The 20314-nt window shown below is 37.5% G+C and overlaps 1 protein-coding gene across 1 annotated transcript in view; it reads left to right on the top strand.

The window, feature by feature from the left end:
* LOC126475073 (BAI1-associated protein 3) overlaps positions 1–20314 on the top strand; it is a 715757-nt gene that overhangs the window by 591364 nt on the left and 104079 nt on the right. The window contains exon 20 of the mRNA XM_050102632.1: positions 4344–4553. Within this exon, the coding sequence (XP_049958589.1) occupies positions 4344–4553 (210 nt within the window). The remainder of the gene's footprint in view (positions 1–4343; positions 4554–20314) is intronic.

The raw sequence follows: 20314 nt of genomic DNA, 5'->3' as shown, positions 1-20314 counted from the left end.
ACTGAATGAGGAACAGTACCCAACATTGAAGGTGATGCACTGCTTTGTCTGGCAACGACACTGAAGGTTTAAACAGCAAAACTAATGGCTTGTGATCTGTGATGAGATGGAATTTTACACCATACAGGAACATATGAAACTTCTTTAAGGCGTGAACAATGGCGAGTGCTTCTTTCTCTATTTGTGAGTATCCAGTCTGAGATGAATTAAGTGTCTTTGATGCATATGCAATAGGCTGCTTGGAGCCATCAGAATATTTAAGAGCTAACATCACCCCCAGCCCATGCTGGGACATATCTTTTGCTAACACTAAATGTTAACCCAGTCGGTTGGTTACAAGGCAAGGTGCAAATTATAACATAGACTTCAGTTTGGAAAACACCTTTTCATATGTGTACGACCAGTGGAAAGAAGTCTCCTTATGCTGCAAGGCATGTAACAGTTGTGCAACCGATGCTTCCCCAGCAAAAACTGATGGCAATAAACAATCTTACCAAAAAAAAAAATTGGAGTTCCTCAATCTATGTAGGATGCAGAAGAGCCACAACAGCAGAGGAATTTTGACAAAGGGGTTTGATACAAATGCTAGAAACCTCAAACCCAAGATAAACAATAGAAGACTGAAAGAAGTGGCACTTTTCCAAATCACATTTTATCCGAGTGGCCTGTAACACTGGAAAGAGCATATGTAAGTTGCTGAGATATTCAGTAGTGGAGGAGTCAGAGACCACAGTATCATCAACATAGTTGCCTCAGCCAGGCACAAGCCTTATGAGTTGTCTGAGAAACCTCTGAAAAATTGCTGTGGCACTGGCTGTTCTAAATGTTAACCCTAAGCATTGATATAAGCCAAAGGTGTGTTAACAACCAAGAGGCACTGAGCCAGCATCAATGGGAAGCTGCAAATACACAGTATAGAGGCTGATCTTGGAAAAAAGTTCATCAGGGCACAGCAAGGGTTATGTGTCAGTGATAGAGTGAGCATTGACAGAAACTCTGAAATTGCTGCAAAGGCTTAACTTTCCCAGTGGCTTCTTTACAATGACTAAGGAGGTAGTCCATTCGCTGGATGCAATTGGTTAGTTGACCCCATAGGTTGTGAGCTGTCAAGCTCTGCCTTTTCTTGGTCACAGGGCACCATCGGTCCAGGCAAGCCCAAAAGAAACAGGGTCTGACCAAAGGTTTCATGATGATGTGGGCTTTGAAATTATTGGCACAACCCAAGCATGTAGAAAACAGAGTGGAAAATTCAGAGCATAAATAGTTGAGTGGTGTATAAGGCACTCGATCAGAGATGAGGCTAACTTCCATCAGAAATAGTAAACCCAAGAAGATTACAAGTTTCCAAACCAAACAGATTTTCAGTCTGTTCATTGATCACCACCAGAAAAGTCAGCAGATGAACCACAGATTTATATGGTACTGAATCTGAGAAACTACGTAATATTAGAATGCTTTGTTTATTGAATGTGACTAATATATATGGCACTGTTGCTACAGGAGGACCCAAGTCCATGTACATCAGCAAGTTGAGCAATGACATGGCAGCACAAGTGTTGACCTTGCATGCGCAAAACCTTCTGATAAGCTTTGACATCAAGAAAAAACTTATTGGGTGCAACGGAGATTGCCAATACACAATTGACATCCATGGCAGCGTCTGCAGTAGGCTTTTGGAATTTTGCATTACACAAAGAAGCAATGTGGCGAATTTTGTTGCACTGGCACCAAACGACCCACCACTTAGGACAATCGGACCTATGATGAGTGACAAAACACAACGGACCAGAGGGAGCATGGGGCACTTGCATTGTTGTTCATTACCAGGCATGGTTTGCTGCTGCTGTGGCCATGGCTACCACTGTGAGATGGGCCAGCCACTGTGATGTTTTGCTTGCATGCAGACCGCTGCCACGATATCGCCCCTGTGAACCATCTGACAAATGACGGGAGGAAGCGGGTTGAACTTCTGCAACCTCACAACACCATTCAGTTTGAGACTCATATCACTCAAAACCTCAAACAATTGTGCAGTAGTTAGAATGTTGGAGAGGGAGGGGTTTTCACATTGAAGGACCTGCTCACGAACTTCATGATTGAGGGCCAACCAAATGATTGCATCACAAACTGTTTGGTCAGCAAGCAACTACTCCTGCTGTTGACTGAGATGCTGCAATGCTGCAGTAAAAAACCCTTTGCTGATAAACCAGACAGTGTAAAAACTTCATAGATGCTGTGGAGGACCAACCAGAAACTGAAAACCATGCAGGAAATGATCCCACACTCTTTGTCACTTGTGTTATAACTTGGACACACAACACAACCAAGAATGTTACTGCACTTTCCTAGAATGTGGCATGTGCGCCAATGATCGTAACATACACTGAACACAACAAGATAAGGCAAATGTGTACAAACAGTAGTAACATTATAACTGAGCATGAGTGTATCACAGCAGGGTTTAAGTAGGAACTAGCCCATGGCGGGCTCTGTCGGAAGTTCACAGTACTGCTCTTCCATGGCGCACTTTTGCAGGTGACAACACATTGCTAATACACACGGCTTTCAATTGTTTGTGCTTTACTTCATTTTAGAATGCCAATAACTTTGTATAGTGCAAGGAAAAAATTGAAGATTAGGATTTAATGTCCTGTCAACAAAGGGGTTGTTAGAGCACAAGCTCAAATTGATGGAAAGAGTGCAACAGAAATTGGCTGTTTTCTTTTCAAGGGAACCACCCCAATTTTTGCCTAAAGCACTACAAAACCTAAATCTGACTGGTTAGACAGAGATTTGAATTGCAGCGCTCTTGTGCAAATCCAGCGTGCTAACCACTACACCACCTCGCTCAGTATTTTTATACAGTCTCCCTGTGCAGCTTCTTCCCATTTTTATTAATGCCCATACTATTCTTCATTTCTGTGTACCCTTTTCAGTTTTATTTCATTTTATTATCATTTTTATTCCATGTGAACAATGTCTCATTACAAAATGATCATGTCATATATCTCTACATCAAGTCCATTGTAAATAAATACACTTATTAGTGATGATAATAATAACAAAACAATGTCACTGTGAATTTACTAATAATAAACAGGGAACGTAAAATGTAGAATCCATGACATATCGCTAGGAACTATTATGTTGGCTTGGTCCAAGGATGGATGCTGAGGAATAGGTGGGTGCTGAAACAGAGATAAAAATAATTAGAAACACACATAATATGCATGTGATGTTGTCTACTTAACTTTATTCTGAAAGTCCAAATAGTATTCCGCACTAGTCCATTACACAGGCACATAACGGGTAAGCATACTAGTACTGCTGCTAAGGTTCCACAATTAGCCTGGCTGGTATCAGTGCAGCATCTTCTTAAGCAAGCTCGGTGCCACTACTCATGCTTGAGCAGAGGGTTTGTCTATTAGCTGGCTGTGCATTGGCAGGGCAATCACATATGTTACTGCCAACTTATAGGTGTTGACTGCCTGTTGTGGTGCCAGCAGTGTACAACACCACATATTCTATCATCACCTTGGAGTAATATATGAAAAATTGTGGAAAAAAGTAATCAGAATGACTAGGTTGTTGACTCTCCTAAGACCCCATTAAAAGAACAAAATAAATTCCATTTATTCTGATAAATTGTTATAATAAATACAATTGATGTTAATTGCTCCTTAGGTACTCCAGCAGAGAAGAGAATGTGCCCCACATATACAAATGGTTATTCCAACATTACTTTAAGGTACCTAGTCTTTTTACAGTTGTGTGGTAGAAACAATAAGAAGTGGTAAGAATATAAATAAATATAAAAGAGAGAATATAGAAACTGAAGAAGTTATAGTATGTGTTATAAAATTGGGATGGTTGTGGTCTCCGTGCAGAGGAAATAAACTGATGGAATGAATGAATAGTTTGTGAGACATTTTAGAATATTAAATTATCTAGGGGTAATGTAATTGCAGTTGGTTACAAACAGCTGGAGATCATGAGATATGGAGAAGTCTGAAGAAGCCTCTCTTCAAAAGAAGAAAAAAAAATCTGCTGATTATATAAGGATTGCAAGAAACATGGACTAGTCTTCTATTATCCCTCCAGCCCTGTCTTAACCATCAGCTATACATTTAATGAAAGAGGATATACAGAAATAAATATTAACAGCAGCACAACCAAAAAGAGAATTTTATCTTACCAATTGCCAAAAGCAGAAGACACACACACACACACACACACACACACACACACACACACACACACACACACACACATATGTGATGTTGGACTTAAATAAGTAATATAACAGGTTCTTTACTGTATCTGATTTGTTTTGCTTTTTACAGATGTGTGTAACTGTAAATGACCTTGAATATGTTCGACGATGGCTTGCCCCACTTGGCACTGAATTGCAGGCGGAAGTTGTATTAGAAGCAGTTGAAGCAGGCAGTGGAGGAAGCCAGCAGTGGCGTACTGCTTTATATAATATGCTGGATGGAGCTATTACACAGCTTGAAGCTCGTGCTCTGCAGGTTATCAACAGAGTTGCTGCAAAGGCAAGATGAACAGTTCTCTTTTCCTATTTTTACTTCAGTAATGCTTTCTGTTTGCTTGTGTAAATTTTTCTCTTCATCTTAATGTCACTTTAGATGTGAGTTACAGTTTATGGTACATATAAGTTACGGTAATGATTAATATTACATGTGACAAGTGTGACAAGAGTGGTACTACATTTACCAATTATACTCTGATTAGGAAACTGTATGTGTTTGATACTGATTCTCTACTTTGATAAGAAAATTTAAGGTTTGTTATTACTATTTTGTTCATTTATAATTAACTTTTTCCATCTTTTACTTTATTTATGTCTATTTCTATTATGGAAGAAAAGTATTTCTGGTGCATTGCTTCTGCCAAGGAATGAGTTGTTTTATGTTTTCAAACATGCATAAAAATCTCCTTTCTATTACACTGGTATTCCTAAGACATGTTCATAAGTCATTCTGCCCACCCCCAGTAGCTGAGTGGTCAGTGTGACAGAATGTCAATCCTAAGGGCCGGGGTTCGATTCCCGGCTGGGACAGAAATTTTCTTCACTCAGGGACTGGGTGTTGTGTTGTCCTAATTATCATCATTTTATCCCCATCAACATGCAAGTTGCCGAAGTAGCGTCAAATCGAAAGTACTTGCACCCAGCAAATGCTCTACCCAATGGGAGGCCCTAATCATACAACATTTACATTTAATATAAGTCATGCTGTTCAGTTTTGTCCTACATCTTCATACCCAGTGCATTAACTGAAACATCAGTTTTAAATGACAAGGCATTACAGCATGTTTTACATTTTTTATTAAAAAAATGAAAAAGAAAAAAAGAAAAACAAGTTATGGATGCAGTTGAGTCAGTGCTCCCATACAATGATTGGATAGTGAAATTTCTTCCAGACTATTGCATCAATTTACACCAATAAAGTAAATTCAGAATTATTTCAGAGTTTATACAAAGTGCTTCATACTGTATAACATATTCATATTTATAGTTTTATTTCTTTATTGGTGCCTTAAATCATTATTTGATATATAGTTTATACACACAATATAGGAGAGTGCAGTTTGAGATAGTTGTATGAGATAGATATACATAATATATTTTTGCAACAGTTATTCAATACATGGTGTGTACTATAAACATTATGAAAACAACTTACATAATAGAGAGCAATAAATATGGTTAAGAATGTTCTATCAATAACATTAACTTACATAATAGAAAGCAATAAATATGGTTAAGAATGTTCTATCAATAACATTAATTTCTGTGGTTTTCAAAAAACTCAGAAATATAATAGGAACAGTGATCAAGCAATTACTGTTTCAGTTTCAATGTAAACATATAAATTTGGTATCTGTTTCAAATAGGATGGTATATAATTACACAGCATGGTGCCAGTGATATACTCCTCCTTATCAAATCCTTTTATTTACTGTAATAACATATAGGTTATACCTGTGTCGTAGTGCAATACAAGTGAAAATCAGAACTAAGCTTGAAGATATTTTGTTCCTTTAATGTGCTTCCTTTTGTGAAGATTGGTGTTTTGTAAATACATAAAGATGACAGGGGCAGTATATTGAGATTTTTAAGTATTGGTCTACAGGAGCCTGTATTTCTCTTATATTATTATTATTCTGATAATTTTTTTCTGTGCCACTGATGTTTATATTTTGAGTGAAATGTTACAGCATGCATGAGTGTATTTAGTTTTTTTATTAGATTACTCTAGTGTATCTCCTATTTTCTATTTGTTGAATATGTATATCTAAAAATTTTGTCTCATTTACTGCTGAGGTAGTTTTTCCATAAATGCTGCAGGGTGTTCTGTGTAATAGGGCATGATGACTGCTTAACTACTAGGCAACTGGCAATGTGGAACTGTTTCGTGTAGTACAGTTTCAACACTTTACTGCAATCAACACTCATTTGCATAATATTGTCACATTGTAATCACAATCAAGACCAAATCCAAAAGGTGAGTCATCACTGATCTACAGCAGTTACCACTGAAAACAGGTTTCTTATGGACAACAGGTTTCTTATGGACACCAGCATACAGATAGAACAGAACTGTCTTGTGGGTGGAGAGTGCTTCTGTTTGTACAAACATTAAATATTCCAGAGTATGCAAACATTAGAAATTTTGAGAACATTCCAGAAATGATAAATACTAAATAACAAATATCTGCTAATGATAGGGTTTGGGCTGGTGGCATGCAGCTTAGCAGCCAATCACTCTAACAGCTATTTCACAATGCATGTGGCCCAGCTCACAGCAGTGCTTCCTCTCCTTAAGAAACAGTGACACAATTTCTAGAAATTGTCGAATGTGGAGCCCCTATCATCAATCTGTGCCTCAGGACTGAAATAGGACTTAATGTAGAGGGCATTGTTGATCTCTCTGCCCTTTTGTCTTCTTGATAAAGGGTCTTAATCCTTGACTCTGTTTGTGATGTCCAACAAGTGACAAGTGACAACCCAAACTAGCATTTTAGTAACTTTTCCAAAAGTCCTCCTTTCCACACCGATACTAATACCAAGTTTCCCAGATTGTATCTCTCTCGCCAGTACTTGGTGTTATTGACCTTGCACCTCTTATCCTGGGCATCTATGGACCACACAGAAACTAGCTGCCTAGCTTCTTCGTCCTGGTGCTGACATGTAGTTACCCTAAGTGTCATCTGGCTGACTAGGAACAGTGTATCCATTGTCATTTCAGCATTGGGACTGTGGAGCAGAAAGAACAATGTGAAATGCGTCATATAGTACTTAACTTTGATATATGCAAATGTTATGACCGTCAGTATTGATTGTAGTCCAATATCTCTTATCAACATCAACATACACTGAGAGCATGTCTGCCAATTTCTTATTAAAGGGTTCTGTGAAGCCATTTGTCTGTGGGTGTTAGGCCATTGTTATCATGTGGGTGATCTCGCAATATAAATAAGATCAGATCAGAGACCATCAAACAGGGTCCTCCGTGTTTCAAAATGATATATTCTACAAGGAGTCTTGGAATTTCTCGAGCCTCAATAATGGCTTAATGGCTAATCAATTAATGAAGTATGCCATCTTGTGCATAAACATGAGATTGACCAAAGTATAATAGCAAAGGTCAGAAGCTACAAGTACAGAGTCAAAATCTGCAATGGAAAATGTGGTTACTTCCAAACTTACCTTGTAAGTTAATTAGTTCCACAGAATTTTAACTAATTTAATGAAAACATGAAATGCCAGTCTTTACAGTGACTGGTGTCATCATTTCAAATCTGTCTATTACTTCAAAATGTTTTACTAGTATGTACATCTACATCTACATGATTACTCTGTAATTTACAATTAAGTGCTGGCAGAAGGTTCATCAAGTCACCTTCAAATTATTTCTCTAACATCACACTCAAAAAAAGAATGCAGGAAAAAAATCAGCATTTAAATCTTTCTGTGTAAGCACTGAGTTCTCTTATTAATATGATGATCACTCCTCTCTTTGTAGGTGGACAGCAACAAAATAATTTTTGCATTTGGAGGAGAAAGATGGTGATAGAAATTTCACAAGAAGGTCCTTCCACAATGAAACACACCTTTTTTATAAGGACTGCCAGCCTAGTTTGCATATCATACCTGTATCTCTCTCTCCCCAGTCTCATGATAATACAAAATGAGATGCCCTTCTTTGAACTTTTTCAGTATCCATCCTCAGTCCTATCTGAGGCACATCCCACACCCAGAGTACTCCAGAAGAGGATAGACAAACATATTGTACCCAGTCTCTGTAGTAGAATTTTGTAATTAAGCATAATTTGTAATAAACAAAGTTTTAAGCCCATCTTTTACATTAGGCATGGGCAACCTTTGGTGACCAGTGGGCCAGGTTCACATACGTATTTCAGCACGTAGGCCACTTTGTCACATGACATGACAACAGTGCTCCTAACACATAAAGTAAAAACTAGTGGGTCTGTGGTGTTAATGTTTACATGGTAATGGATTGATATGAATGACACCCCTTTCTCAACAAGCCATGCCCACCAACTATGACTCCAAAATAGCACTGTTGAATGTAAGTTTATATTCACCCGATCTTCACATTTTAATTTATTTGTGTGTCGTAAACAGTTTGTCTTTATCTATGACTTTTTGTGATAATTGGCTTAAAAACCCCATTGGAAAATCCTGCAACACCATTAGTAAAGAAACTATGCTCATGACGTGTAAATAAATGAAATTATGTGAAGATGGGATGCCAGGCATCTTGAAATATCATCTTGGAGAAATAAATCCCTATAAAAATAACTGGTTGCAGCTAATTCTTTATAAATTACCCACATTTTCAACAGCTGCCATGTTCTAATGGATCCGCATTAGACAAGAATTAGTTGCTAGTGTTTATATGAGAAAGAACTGTAAACATGTAAACAGAATGGCGATTTGTCAAACTGATAATAATTGTCCTCACACACTCAGTTCATGTTGGTACTACTGAGAATGTTTCAGATGGCATCAGTACTGTTCTTTGATATTTGTAGTAATAACAATAACACTCACCCTCAGACGTTCATTATATTAACATATTGACAATAGTATTCATCGTTTGAGGGCTTCCTGACTTCCATGTGAAATTTGTATCATTGTTAATGATACACATGAATCATATGTTGTTTACATGGCACAAAAAGGCCGGAATTCTCACATAAATGACTGGACAGTCAATAAAAAGACAGTACTCATGTGATGTGATAGCTGCACCTGTCATGCATAAGTTTGAAGACATCTGTGACATGCAGATTTGCAGATAATATATTTAGACTCACCCCTAAGCTTTTCAAGAGAACATGAATATTATCACACATAGTGAAATACAAAAATTCGGCAATACAGCCAAAAGGAAACTCACCTGGCTTGACGGCAGATTGCCCAGCAAATAAGGAGGAATTTTGTCCATGACTGTGACAATACATCAGACCCCATCTTTGGATGTTTACATTTATTTTCACACTGTACTTTAACTCAATGTCTTGGTTCCTTAAATTCATCATGATAACCCATACCCCAAAACAAAACTTTTGAAGATCATGTGATTGCATAGAAACCCATGTGAATCATGGAGACTTTGTCTAAATCCAATATGCTGGACACACAAATTTTGCCAGCAGCCGTTAGGAAAGCTGAAAAGTGACACTTAACAAATATATAGACAGCGCTTTACTACTTTTAAAAAATATTCAACAGCAGCTTAATATAAGCTCTGAGTTTGAATTTTTAACACAAGATCATTGATATCTGGATTTAGGTCATTGAAACTGAGTCTTAAGGTATTTTCCAGGTTGTCTTCTGTTAACCTTGCATGTGTGTTGCATTTATTTGTTTTCATAAGAGAAAAAAAGAGTTGTTCACACTTATATGTGCTTCCAAAAAGATAAATTTTCCTTCTTGCAAATAATCTCAGTTGCGAATATTTCTTTTCAGTCACATAAGTTTTATAAAATTTGACCAGGTTTATTTCTTCAAATTTAGATTTTAAAGACAAATTGTCCTTAAGTTCAATAAGTTCTATTTGAAGATTTTCTGTGGCCTTTTCTACATCACAAGTTATTGGGTTAGGACATATAGCAAACATGCTGTCTGCATTCCTGAAATCAGAAAACCTTGTGGTAAATTGCACTAATAATGATTTCAGCTCATGAGCATAAGTAACATAATCAACATTTTCATGAGTTGACAATGTAGGAAAGTGGTAACAGTTTCCAGCATTCATCTGCATTTCCCACAAGTGGATCTCTGCCGGAAAAGGTTTCAGATGGCTGTGTAATTTGTGAATTAACTGCCCTCATTTCTGGAGTTTGTAATTAAAGTCATTTAAATGAGATGTGATGTCAACCATGAATGTGAAATCACAAATCCATTGGGGATCATTTATTTCAGCCAGTGGTTTCTCTTTGATAGCCATAAAATCTTCTATTCCTTGTCAAAGATCATAGAAATGTCTTAGCATTTTGCACTTACTCAGCTATTTCACTTCACAATGGTAAGCTAAATCTGCATATTCAGAGCACAGATCATACAAATACTGATTGAATTGGTGGTGATTTAGTGTGTGGGACTTAATGGAATTGATGCCCATGGTAACCACATCCATGACATGTTTCATTTTAATTGATTTAGCACACAAATTTTGTTGGTGAATAATGCAGTGAAGAATTGTTAAACTTTCTTTGTCAATATTTACTTCAAAAGATAAAATCTTTTTGTGAACTGACCATCGCAGGTGCCCCTTCAGAAAAAACTCCAGTGAGTTGACTCTACTGCAGGTTGAAGGTTTCAATGATTTTTTTCAACTTCATGAAAAACATCTTCACTAGTAGTGATTACTTCTAATATCCATAATTCTGCCACTGTTTTGAAATCCACATCTACACTTCAAACAAAAATCACTAATTGAGCTGTGTCCAATGAATCAGTGCTCTTGTCCAAAGTAATGGAAAATGCTTTGAATGTGGCAGCACGGTCACACAAACTGTTTTTAATGTCAACAGCCATCATCTCAGTTCATCGTACCATGGTTTGTTGCAACAGAATTATTTGTTCAAATACTTTTTTTTATCATGATACAGTACATCAGTGATGTCCAAGAGGCATTCCTTTTTGAATTTGCCTTCAGAAAAAAGCTGTAATGACTTGGCAATGCTTCTGCTCACTATAAAACCAGCTTTAACCAAATTGTCACAGTGTGTCCTTGATATGGGGAACATTCGCTGTTGCTTTTCCAAATTGGAAATTACTAACGTAATTCTGTCTTTCCCTAGTTGCCCTGTAAGCTGTTGTACAGCAGTGTGTTTCATAGAAAAGTGCCTTTTCATGTTATATTCTTTCACAACAGATAATGATTCACTACACAACAAGCAAACAGGTTTATTGTTGTACATCAAGAAGAAGTAATCCTCAGTCCATTTTGTCTGGAATAGATGACATTCAGCATCTACTTTCCTCTTCTCAACGCTAGACATTTGTTGAATGAACTCGACGCAGAGAGACATTTGCACGAAATTGAGAAACAATTAGCACAGAACTTCATGTACAAACTGACAGCAGAGAACTAGCTTGTGCAGCAGCAGCTGCTGCTGTTGAAGTCAGTACATTTTGTGGGCAGTTGGTAATTGTAATGGCATTGTTTCCTACTACAAGCGTTTGCGCTCTATCAATGTGTACCAAAGACACAGGCAGGAAATAACATGCACATTTGACTCCTGTGCTGCAGCAGCAGTGGGAGGCAGCTCTGTACTGCACTACACATGAAAGTTGCTAAAAAGGTGTCAGCCACTTCCACAATGATAGCTGACGCAGCAACAGCCAGTCACTGAGGCCAGCACTTGCATGTGTGGCTTCTCTTATCTTGAACATCTGCCATCCAGCACAGTCTGAGACTTGTCACCAGGCTGTGCTCTGTTTGGCCAGTCTTTAAGCAAGACTTTCACTGGTCTGCATCATGAGTTGCAAACCTGTGCCGAGCCTAGCTGAGCGTTGGCAGGAATACCCAAAAGTGCTTCTCGGATGAAGTGAGCAACTTGTCTTCTCCTGCAGATAACGTCCGCAGGCCAGACTGAAATCAATCACAGGGCGGATCCGGCCTGCAGGGTGCCGGTTGCCCATCCATGTTCTACATATTGCTTCATCACTACTCATAGTTGAACAATCTGTATTCCTACATAAATTCACCCTTGGCTGGAAATCCTTCCAGCTCTCATTTAACTTCTGATTAAGTCTCTCACTTAGTTCATCCCTTTCAGTTGTTCCATTTCTTCTGTTTCTTTCCTTTCATTCTCTCTCTTTTTCTTTTTGTGCTGTGATGAACTGTTGAGCGTTGGTACACCTGGGAACCAAGGAATCTTATCCTCTGTAAATACAAGGAACTTGGGAACAGAGGAACCAGTACCAACTGCTGAGGAAGTAGAGGTGGCCTTCAAGAAATTGAAGAATAAGAAGGCCCTGGGAATGGGTCTAATACAAGCAGAACTCATTAAAAATGCAGGAAAGGAATCTGTCAAACATGTTCACAAGCTTGTAGTTAAGATTTGGAAGATGAAAGTATCCCTGAGATTGGAACATAGGTATCGTATGCCAAATACACAAGAAAGGTGACACTGTGGGGTGCTCTAACTACTGGGGAATTTGCCTATTACCTACAGCTTATAAAATATCCTCCAACATCCTTTTTAATAGGCTTTCACCCTAAGTTGAAAATGCTGTTGGTGACTGTCATTGTGGGTTTCATTGGGGAAGATCTGCTGTTGATCAGACTTCACAATACAGCAAATACTAGAAAAATGCAAAGATATTGGGATTGATACACATCATATCTTTACAGTCTTCATATCAACCTGTGACAGTATTGACAGAAGAGAGCTGTATACAGCAATGGACGAGTTAAGCATTCCTAATAAACTGATTGCCTTAGTGAAAGCTACTATGGAAAACATCAAATTAAAATACATGATATATAATCAAGTCTGTGATCACAAACAACGAAAAAGGTTGTAAGAGATGCAGGCATCAATACAATAGGGACTATCCTGTATAAATCATTTCAGGTACTGGTATGTGCAGATGATATTAATATAATTGCAAGAAAACCAAGATCAATGAAAGAAGCTGCTAGAAAGATGAACCTACATATAAAAAAGGAAAAACTAAGTATATGCCTGTAGCGAAAAGGGACTATTCAAATGAGCCCTCATCCATAGAAATTGGTTCTTATAAGTTTAATGACTTGGGTCAGAAGTAAACTGTAAGAATAATGTTGGCTCTAAAATTCAAAAATAAATACTATCTACCAATAAGTGCTACCATGGCCTCAGAAAATAAATAAGGCTGATGCTAACAAAAGGTGCTGAAACATGGAGATTAATGACACTTAATGAAAGGCAACTGGACATATTTGAAAGAAAGATCTTGAGACAAAATCTCGGTCCAGTGGAAGAAAATTGTGTCAACCACGGACGGTAGGTACTGATAACAAATGACAGAATGCATAAGAAGATATTTAGTGCAGTGCCTGAGGGAACCTGGAGAGCAGGAAGATGAAAGCTAAGGTGGGAGAGAGATGTCAGAGAGGACATGAGGAAAACTGGAATCCAGAATTGGAGGAGTTCAGCACTAAACAGGAAAGAATGGAATAATCTTCTACAGAAGGCAAAGACTTATGCCGATGATATGATGATGGTGATGATGATTATGGTTTTAAACAAAACTAATTATATTTTTGCAGTCAGGTAGACTTAAATCTGGTCTAAATAAGAAATGGATATATTCAAGGCAACATGAAATATGTGGGTTACATAAAATCAGAACCAAAAATAACAGAAGAGAGAAAAAAAAAACATTATTAGTAGGGGTGTAACTAGAGCAGACTGGAGATGCTCTGTTTCAAACTGCCCCTATACCAAAACTGTTAGCTTCAGTGTGAAGTTTTGTCTTAACATTCTTGTTATACAATGCTAGAACTGTAGGAGATGTTAGCGCCTCCAAAAGAACAATGAAAGACATCTGCACCTCATTTCAAGAAAATTTGGCATCTCTCTACAGTAGTTCTTGCAAGGGATGTCCCTTGGCACGAAAGTCTTTTATAAATCACTGGTACTACAAACACATTCTGAGAAAACTTCTCACATCATGATTGTGCTGAAGACTCATAACATCTGTAACTGTAATTATTTTGTGTCTGGATTAGAATGGACTCCGTCACCATTAACAAAGAGCCACAAAATTTTTATTATGTGGGCAATGAAGCAAGGTGTCCATTGTATGCTCAAAGGTAGCTGGACCATAATAGAATCCAAGCAGCATAACTTTGAACTCATAGAGGCCATCATGTGTTGTGAATGCAGTCTTTTCCTGGTGAGCCTCACCATTCTCAATTTGCCAGTAGCCTGCTGCTTGTCCATAGTTGAGAAATGTTGTGTTCCTATCAAGCAGTCAAGGGTGTTGGCCATCCTTCTCTCTCACAAGGTCCACAGGAGAGGGTCAAGGACTATCTGAAAGTTCGATGGTGTCACCATAAAGCATATTCTCCATGTCTTCCTAGATTCTCTGTCATTCAGTTGGTGACATTCTAAACTAGTATTTGCAAATTGGTGGTTTATCCCTGGTGTTGATATTATGCTTTACAATAGGCTTCTTGGTCTGTCATCCCCCCTGGTCCAGATTTGAAAGCATCAGAAAATTGGTGCAGAATGGCTAACACTAGCTGACATTGCTTCTGAGTTAGGTCAGATCCTATTGGCATGTTGATAGTAGCTTACTCCACTGACTTGTCTGTAGTTGTAGCGAAGTATGATTCTTCATCAATGGCACTGAGCTTGTAGTCTACCCCCTCCTTCCTAATTCCATCTATTGTACCTCTCCCTTTTTCCTCCTAAGGTAAGTCTTTCCGCTCCCGGGATTGGAATGACTCCTTACCCTCTCCATTAAAACCCACATCCTTTTCTCTTTCCCTCTCCTTCCCTCTTTCCTGATGAAGCAACCGTGGATTGTGAAAGCTTGAAATTTGTGTGTGTGTTTGTGTGTTTTTTATTGTCTCCTATCAACATACCAACGCTTTCGTTTGGTAAGTTACTGCATCTTTATTTTTAGATATATTGTCCACATTAGTCTTTTATGAAGGTTTGCATGGAGCAGAGATTACAAGAAACTCTAGTTTACTTAGCTCATCATGTAGAGTTGACTCCAGTTCTTCTTGTCTAGGAGTCTGATTCTTGAAGCTGAAAATATCACATTTAAGGTCCTCACAGTTGGATTGATCTAAATAAATTTGAAGATTGGTGTTGCAGAACTTTTTTTTATGTTAATGTATTTTCTCAGATTTTAGTACAGTATACAGTCTTTTGATTTTTCACATTAACAAAGCCAAAATTACATTGTTTGCACAAATACATCTGGTCATAACAGCGGCATGCTTAATGCTCTCACACTCACACCATATTCCAAAGGGTTCACTATTTTTCTTAACAAATGAATTTCTGCACGTTTCAGTTACATTATTAATTTCAATTATTATTTCATAAATGAATCCAGAAATAAACATAGTAACCAGTACAGTATTGTGTAATTAATAATAGAAATAGTAATTTCAAATGTTTCCAAAAAAGTAATTTTAACTGTACAATCAGAACTAGTACTTCTTGATTATAACATCAAGACTAAAACATTTTATAAAGTAATTCTTTTTTGTAAATTTTAGCTTGAAATACAACATACTGTGCATAAAATTATATGAAAGTTTTCAGAAAAGCAACTGTGATAATATTGACCTTCTCTAAAATTCGAAAAAGAATTCTGGCATTGACAACTACTTTTGAGGAAAAGTAATGCTATAGGAGGATGTCCTGTTACAAGCTACACACCATGGGCTGGTGTGGCTGTTCCCAAGCACATACCTTTAGGAATGAGTTATGGCTGCTCATGACAATTAACATACGAGAGTTCTCTTTTACCACCTACATGACTGTTATTTGCAAGTAGATTTCTTTTGTGAGCCTGAGTAGATTTCTTTTTTGAACCTGAATAGCTTTTTGCAATTGATGAAAGGTCCACAGTTTAATTGAGCATCTTGATTGACAACTGGAACTTATGGTTACTGTAGTAGATTTGTCAGTCTGGAGCTCTGATCTTCCTCAGATTATGACTGTGCATGATGCATGCAAGAAGTTCCACCAGAGAATAATGCTATGACCACATTATCTTGAAGAGACAACATCAAAGGACTGTGTTCTTTCATTGATGTTATTCTTGCAACACATGTTCAAGTTTCCTGGATGTATTTCATGTTTGTGACCTTCAGCTCAATCTTTTGTTACCGAACATATTCTTCTTCAGTTGGCAATGACAAGCATTCAACATTATAGGAAAAGAATCCCCTATATTGACTAGTACCTGTACTAGTACCTGTGTGGCTTTTGAAGATGTCATTGATGAGATTTCCTGGTGTCTTTGTGCACATTGTTCATGGAGGATTTTCATCTGTAATGTCCTCAGCTCCATAGATGGTCGCCTCAGTTTTCCTCAAGTCAGTGGCTAAGTGAGTGGCTGCTACCTCTGTATGGTGATGGGAAATGGTTATGTCAAATTGGTGAGCATCCTAATCCAGGTTGATTTTAATCATCTATAGGTGACAGGTATGAATAGAACTGTTGTGATAGTTGATCTCTTGTGGTGTGATAGTGATCAAACACTTGTCGTCTTTCTCTGCAGTAGCATACAGTGTATTCATGGCCCCACAGTGGAAAGATATCAGCATGTTATCCTTCATCCTCCAAATATCTGTTCTTCTATGGGTTTGTTGCACTTGGCAGAAGAGTTAGATATACCTGTGTTTGTCAGATGGTGGAATATCATTTTGCAGCTGCTGCATAAGTACAAGTTAGTCAAGTTCATTCTTCATGATGCATTCAACAGGTTGTGGAGATTAATGCTGAAGATCAACACATTTCTTCTTCAACATTCTCTATTATCTCCTGACGTCTGGAGTTGACATTCAAGGCTGGTATCTCTTGCATACCCTGTCTGATATTTCTAGCTGCTATAAATTGCTGTATCTTTTCTCATACTACTTGGCATATAAGAGAGGCGAGATCATGGTGGCCCCCCACAACAGCAGTAGAGACCACATTCAGGAGTTAAACATAGCATTTCCTCAATGCCCCGGCAGCTCTTGATCAAATCCGCAGTTTCTGTAACATCCCTTACCAAAAGGGCTTAGTACATGTCTTCTGTGACTACTTTCATGAAATATGTGATTTTGTCAGCTTCTGTCATATTCGGTTTCACAGTGAGGTATAGTGAAAAAACATTCTGAATGTGAAATATGGCCCTGTTCTTCAGTTATTCTTCCACTTCTTCATTTAAACCTGGAGTTTGTCCCAGCTATTGAGCTTCTCCATTTCATTGTTGAAGCACTGCTAGGTTGTGCCGTTCAAGTAAAGGAACACATTTGCCAAAAACATCATGTGATCCCACGTGTTGTATTTGGTAACTTGGTCAAATCTCCTCATCCATTTCATCAGGTTCTGATCAACATCTCTGGAATACACTGATGGGTGCCTGATGTTGACTGATGTTTTGGCATACATTGGTCTCCTGAATACACATGGACCTTGGGAACAATGTACTGCTTGTATTCCAGTTTTGTTTGTGTATGTGAATGCTTTTGCATTACCCAACTGGAACCAATGTAGATATTTTGAACTGCTAGGTTTCTCCACCAAACAATGTCATGTCATAACCAGAATCAAGTCCAAATCCAAAAGTAGGATCATCAGTTAAGTACAACAATTAGAACTGAAAGCAATTTTAATACAGACATTAATGCACTGCTGCCTCCTGTTTAGAGAGTGCTACTGTTTACACAAACATAGGCTATTCCAGAATATGCAAATAGTACAAATGTGAGAAATTTTGAGAACCTTCCAGAAATTTTAAATACTAAATAACAAAAATTTACATGTGATCACATTTTTAATGGAAGCCCACAGCACACTAGACAGCAATCCTAATTCCTACTCAAATTCCATGCAGCACACCTTGAAGCATTATATTCAGATTGGTAGTTAAATTGTTATTTCTTCTTGAATTTTCAACAGGAATACGATCTCAAAAACTGAAGCCGTGATAAATATGCAAGGCAACTAAGTAAAGGGATTCATTTGCACAGGTCACATACTATATTAAAAGAAGACTGCTAAAATTACTATGGAGCAATATGTGGCATACTGGGTCATGACTGTTTATTAAACATTATGATGTGAATCATTTCCTTAATATTGATTAATTCAGTAACAGTAGACAAGGAGTTCAGTGCAGACATATTCTTGTGCTTCACAGGAATTTTTTGTGAAGTAGTAGTAGTAGTAGTAGTAGTAGTAATAGTAGTAGTAGTCAATGTAACAGTTGTTTTATTCATTGATAGACCTCTTTTGCAAGGATATTGGGCATGTCTTGGTATTAAAATTTAAGAACAAAAAAATAAAGTAATTTACATATACAGACATTTACATAGTTACAGGTCTAGCACGATAAGGATATGACAGGTAGTCAGTCATGGCCTAACAATAAAATCCATCCCAGCACTCGCCTGAAATAATTTATAGAAACCACAGGAAACTTAAATCAGGATAACTGGATGAAGATTGGAGCCTCCACACTCTGAAATAGAAGGCTACTCTGTTTAGAACATTGCTACCTCATTTAGTTTATCACTAATGTGCAATAGTGTTTTACTAGTAAGTTATTCAATAATGTAAAAGACTAATGCCTCACTGTTTACTCATTTCTCACTCCCAGTCACTGCAAACACTTTACATATAATACATACAATGTATCATAACACTGTATGCACTACACAAACTATCAGCTGACATCAGGACCAAATTCCAATTTGCTAGCTTGAAATATGAGGTTTGACAGACCAGAAATAAGACTGATGATGCTAATTTATGTAACATTAAATATGTTCAGTTACAGGGCCTATTTGAGTTCACACAGATCTGCAGCCTTCCATTTACAGTTCAAAACATTTCTCTATGGATCCGCACAGGTGTCCTGCCATACCTGTCTTTCTGCAGAGAGCAAGAAGGCATCAGTAAATTGATCATCCATTGCCACAGTCTATCAATTTTAATATATCTTGTCACAGCTTAAGAACACAGTTCGAGATAAAAAAATTTGTGCTGTAATACACCATGCCAAAAATGTTCCTTATTCTCATTTAATTTTTTGTTGAGGTACTAGAATTTGGAGTGCTGGTATTCCCCTATTTTCACCAGTATTTTTATTTATCCTTGTATTATTGTTTTGCATATATGAACGTTTCTGCTGTGTATGTAATTTTTCTCGGACCTTGTGTCAAAGGGACTGGAGGGAACATATGAAACATACTCCATTGTATGTAGACTCCATTAGGCAGAAGAACAGTGCCTTCCTTACATGTACACCTGTTATGATTACACATTCTGGCTTCTTTTTTTATTTTTAGCATTTATGAGAATGCAAGCATTAATTGTCCTCTTCTGAGGAATCATAAGTAGCTCACATGGTGGACCAGGAAGAGCTTCATCATTCATTTGGAGAAAAAGAAATGAGCAGTGACTACTCTAGTGTTGGCAGATACAGTATCATTTGTTTGCTGATACTGGCTGTGGCAGGAGTCAAAACATTAATGACCTAAAGTCTTCTGACTTCTATTAGTTCAGAACTAGGGTGTTGGCTACTCAAAAAGTAACATACTAATAGCTGGTGTAAATGAACAACAGTCTTGGCAGAAATTTGTCATACACTATTTTAACATCCATCAAGTTCATAGTTATCCATCATTCAGCCTGTCTTTTTTTACTTATTTGTCCAAACCTGAACACTGTGATAAATCTTGATGCATATTCATTGTGCGTAGTGTTGGCGTAAGGCTTTTATGTTTCCTCTAAATAGTGTGACAAATGAGTAACTGCTTTTTACAGACTCCTGACATTAGTGCTTGTACTGAGTTCTTAGTTCTGTGTTTGAGTGATTATGGACTATTACCGAAATCAAAGGAAGAGAAAGGGTAACACAAGTGCAAATAAATATGTTACAATTATTAAGTGACCCCAAAAGAATCACTGACTTCAACATTGACATCCAAGAGACAGTTATAAACATAGTGTTATATGCCCTCACCACACAAGATGTTAGGGATTCAACCCACATTCTGTGGATTCAATCACATTCTGTTGATCA

The sequence above is a fragment of the Schistocerca serialis genome, chromosome 4 (assembly GCF_023864345.2).
Source record: "Schistocerca serialis cubense isolate TAMUIC-IGC-003099 chromosome 4, iqSchSeri2.2, whole genome shotgun sequence".
NCBI classification, from domain to species: Eukaryota; Metazoa; Arthropoda; class Insecta; order Orthoptera; family Acrididae; genus Schistocerca; species Schistocerca serialis.
Note: the sequence above shows the minus strand (reverse complement) of the source record. Positions and strands in the feature narration are given on the sequence as shown.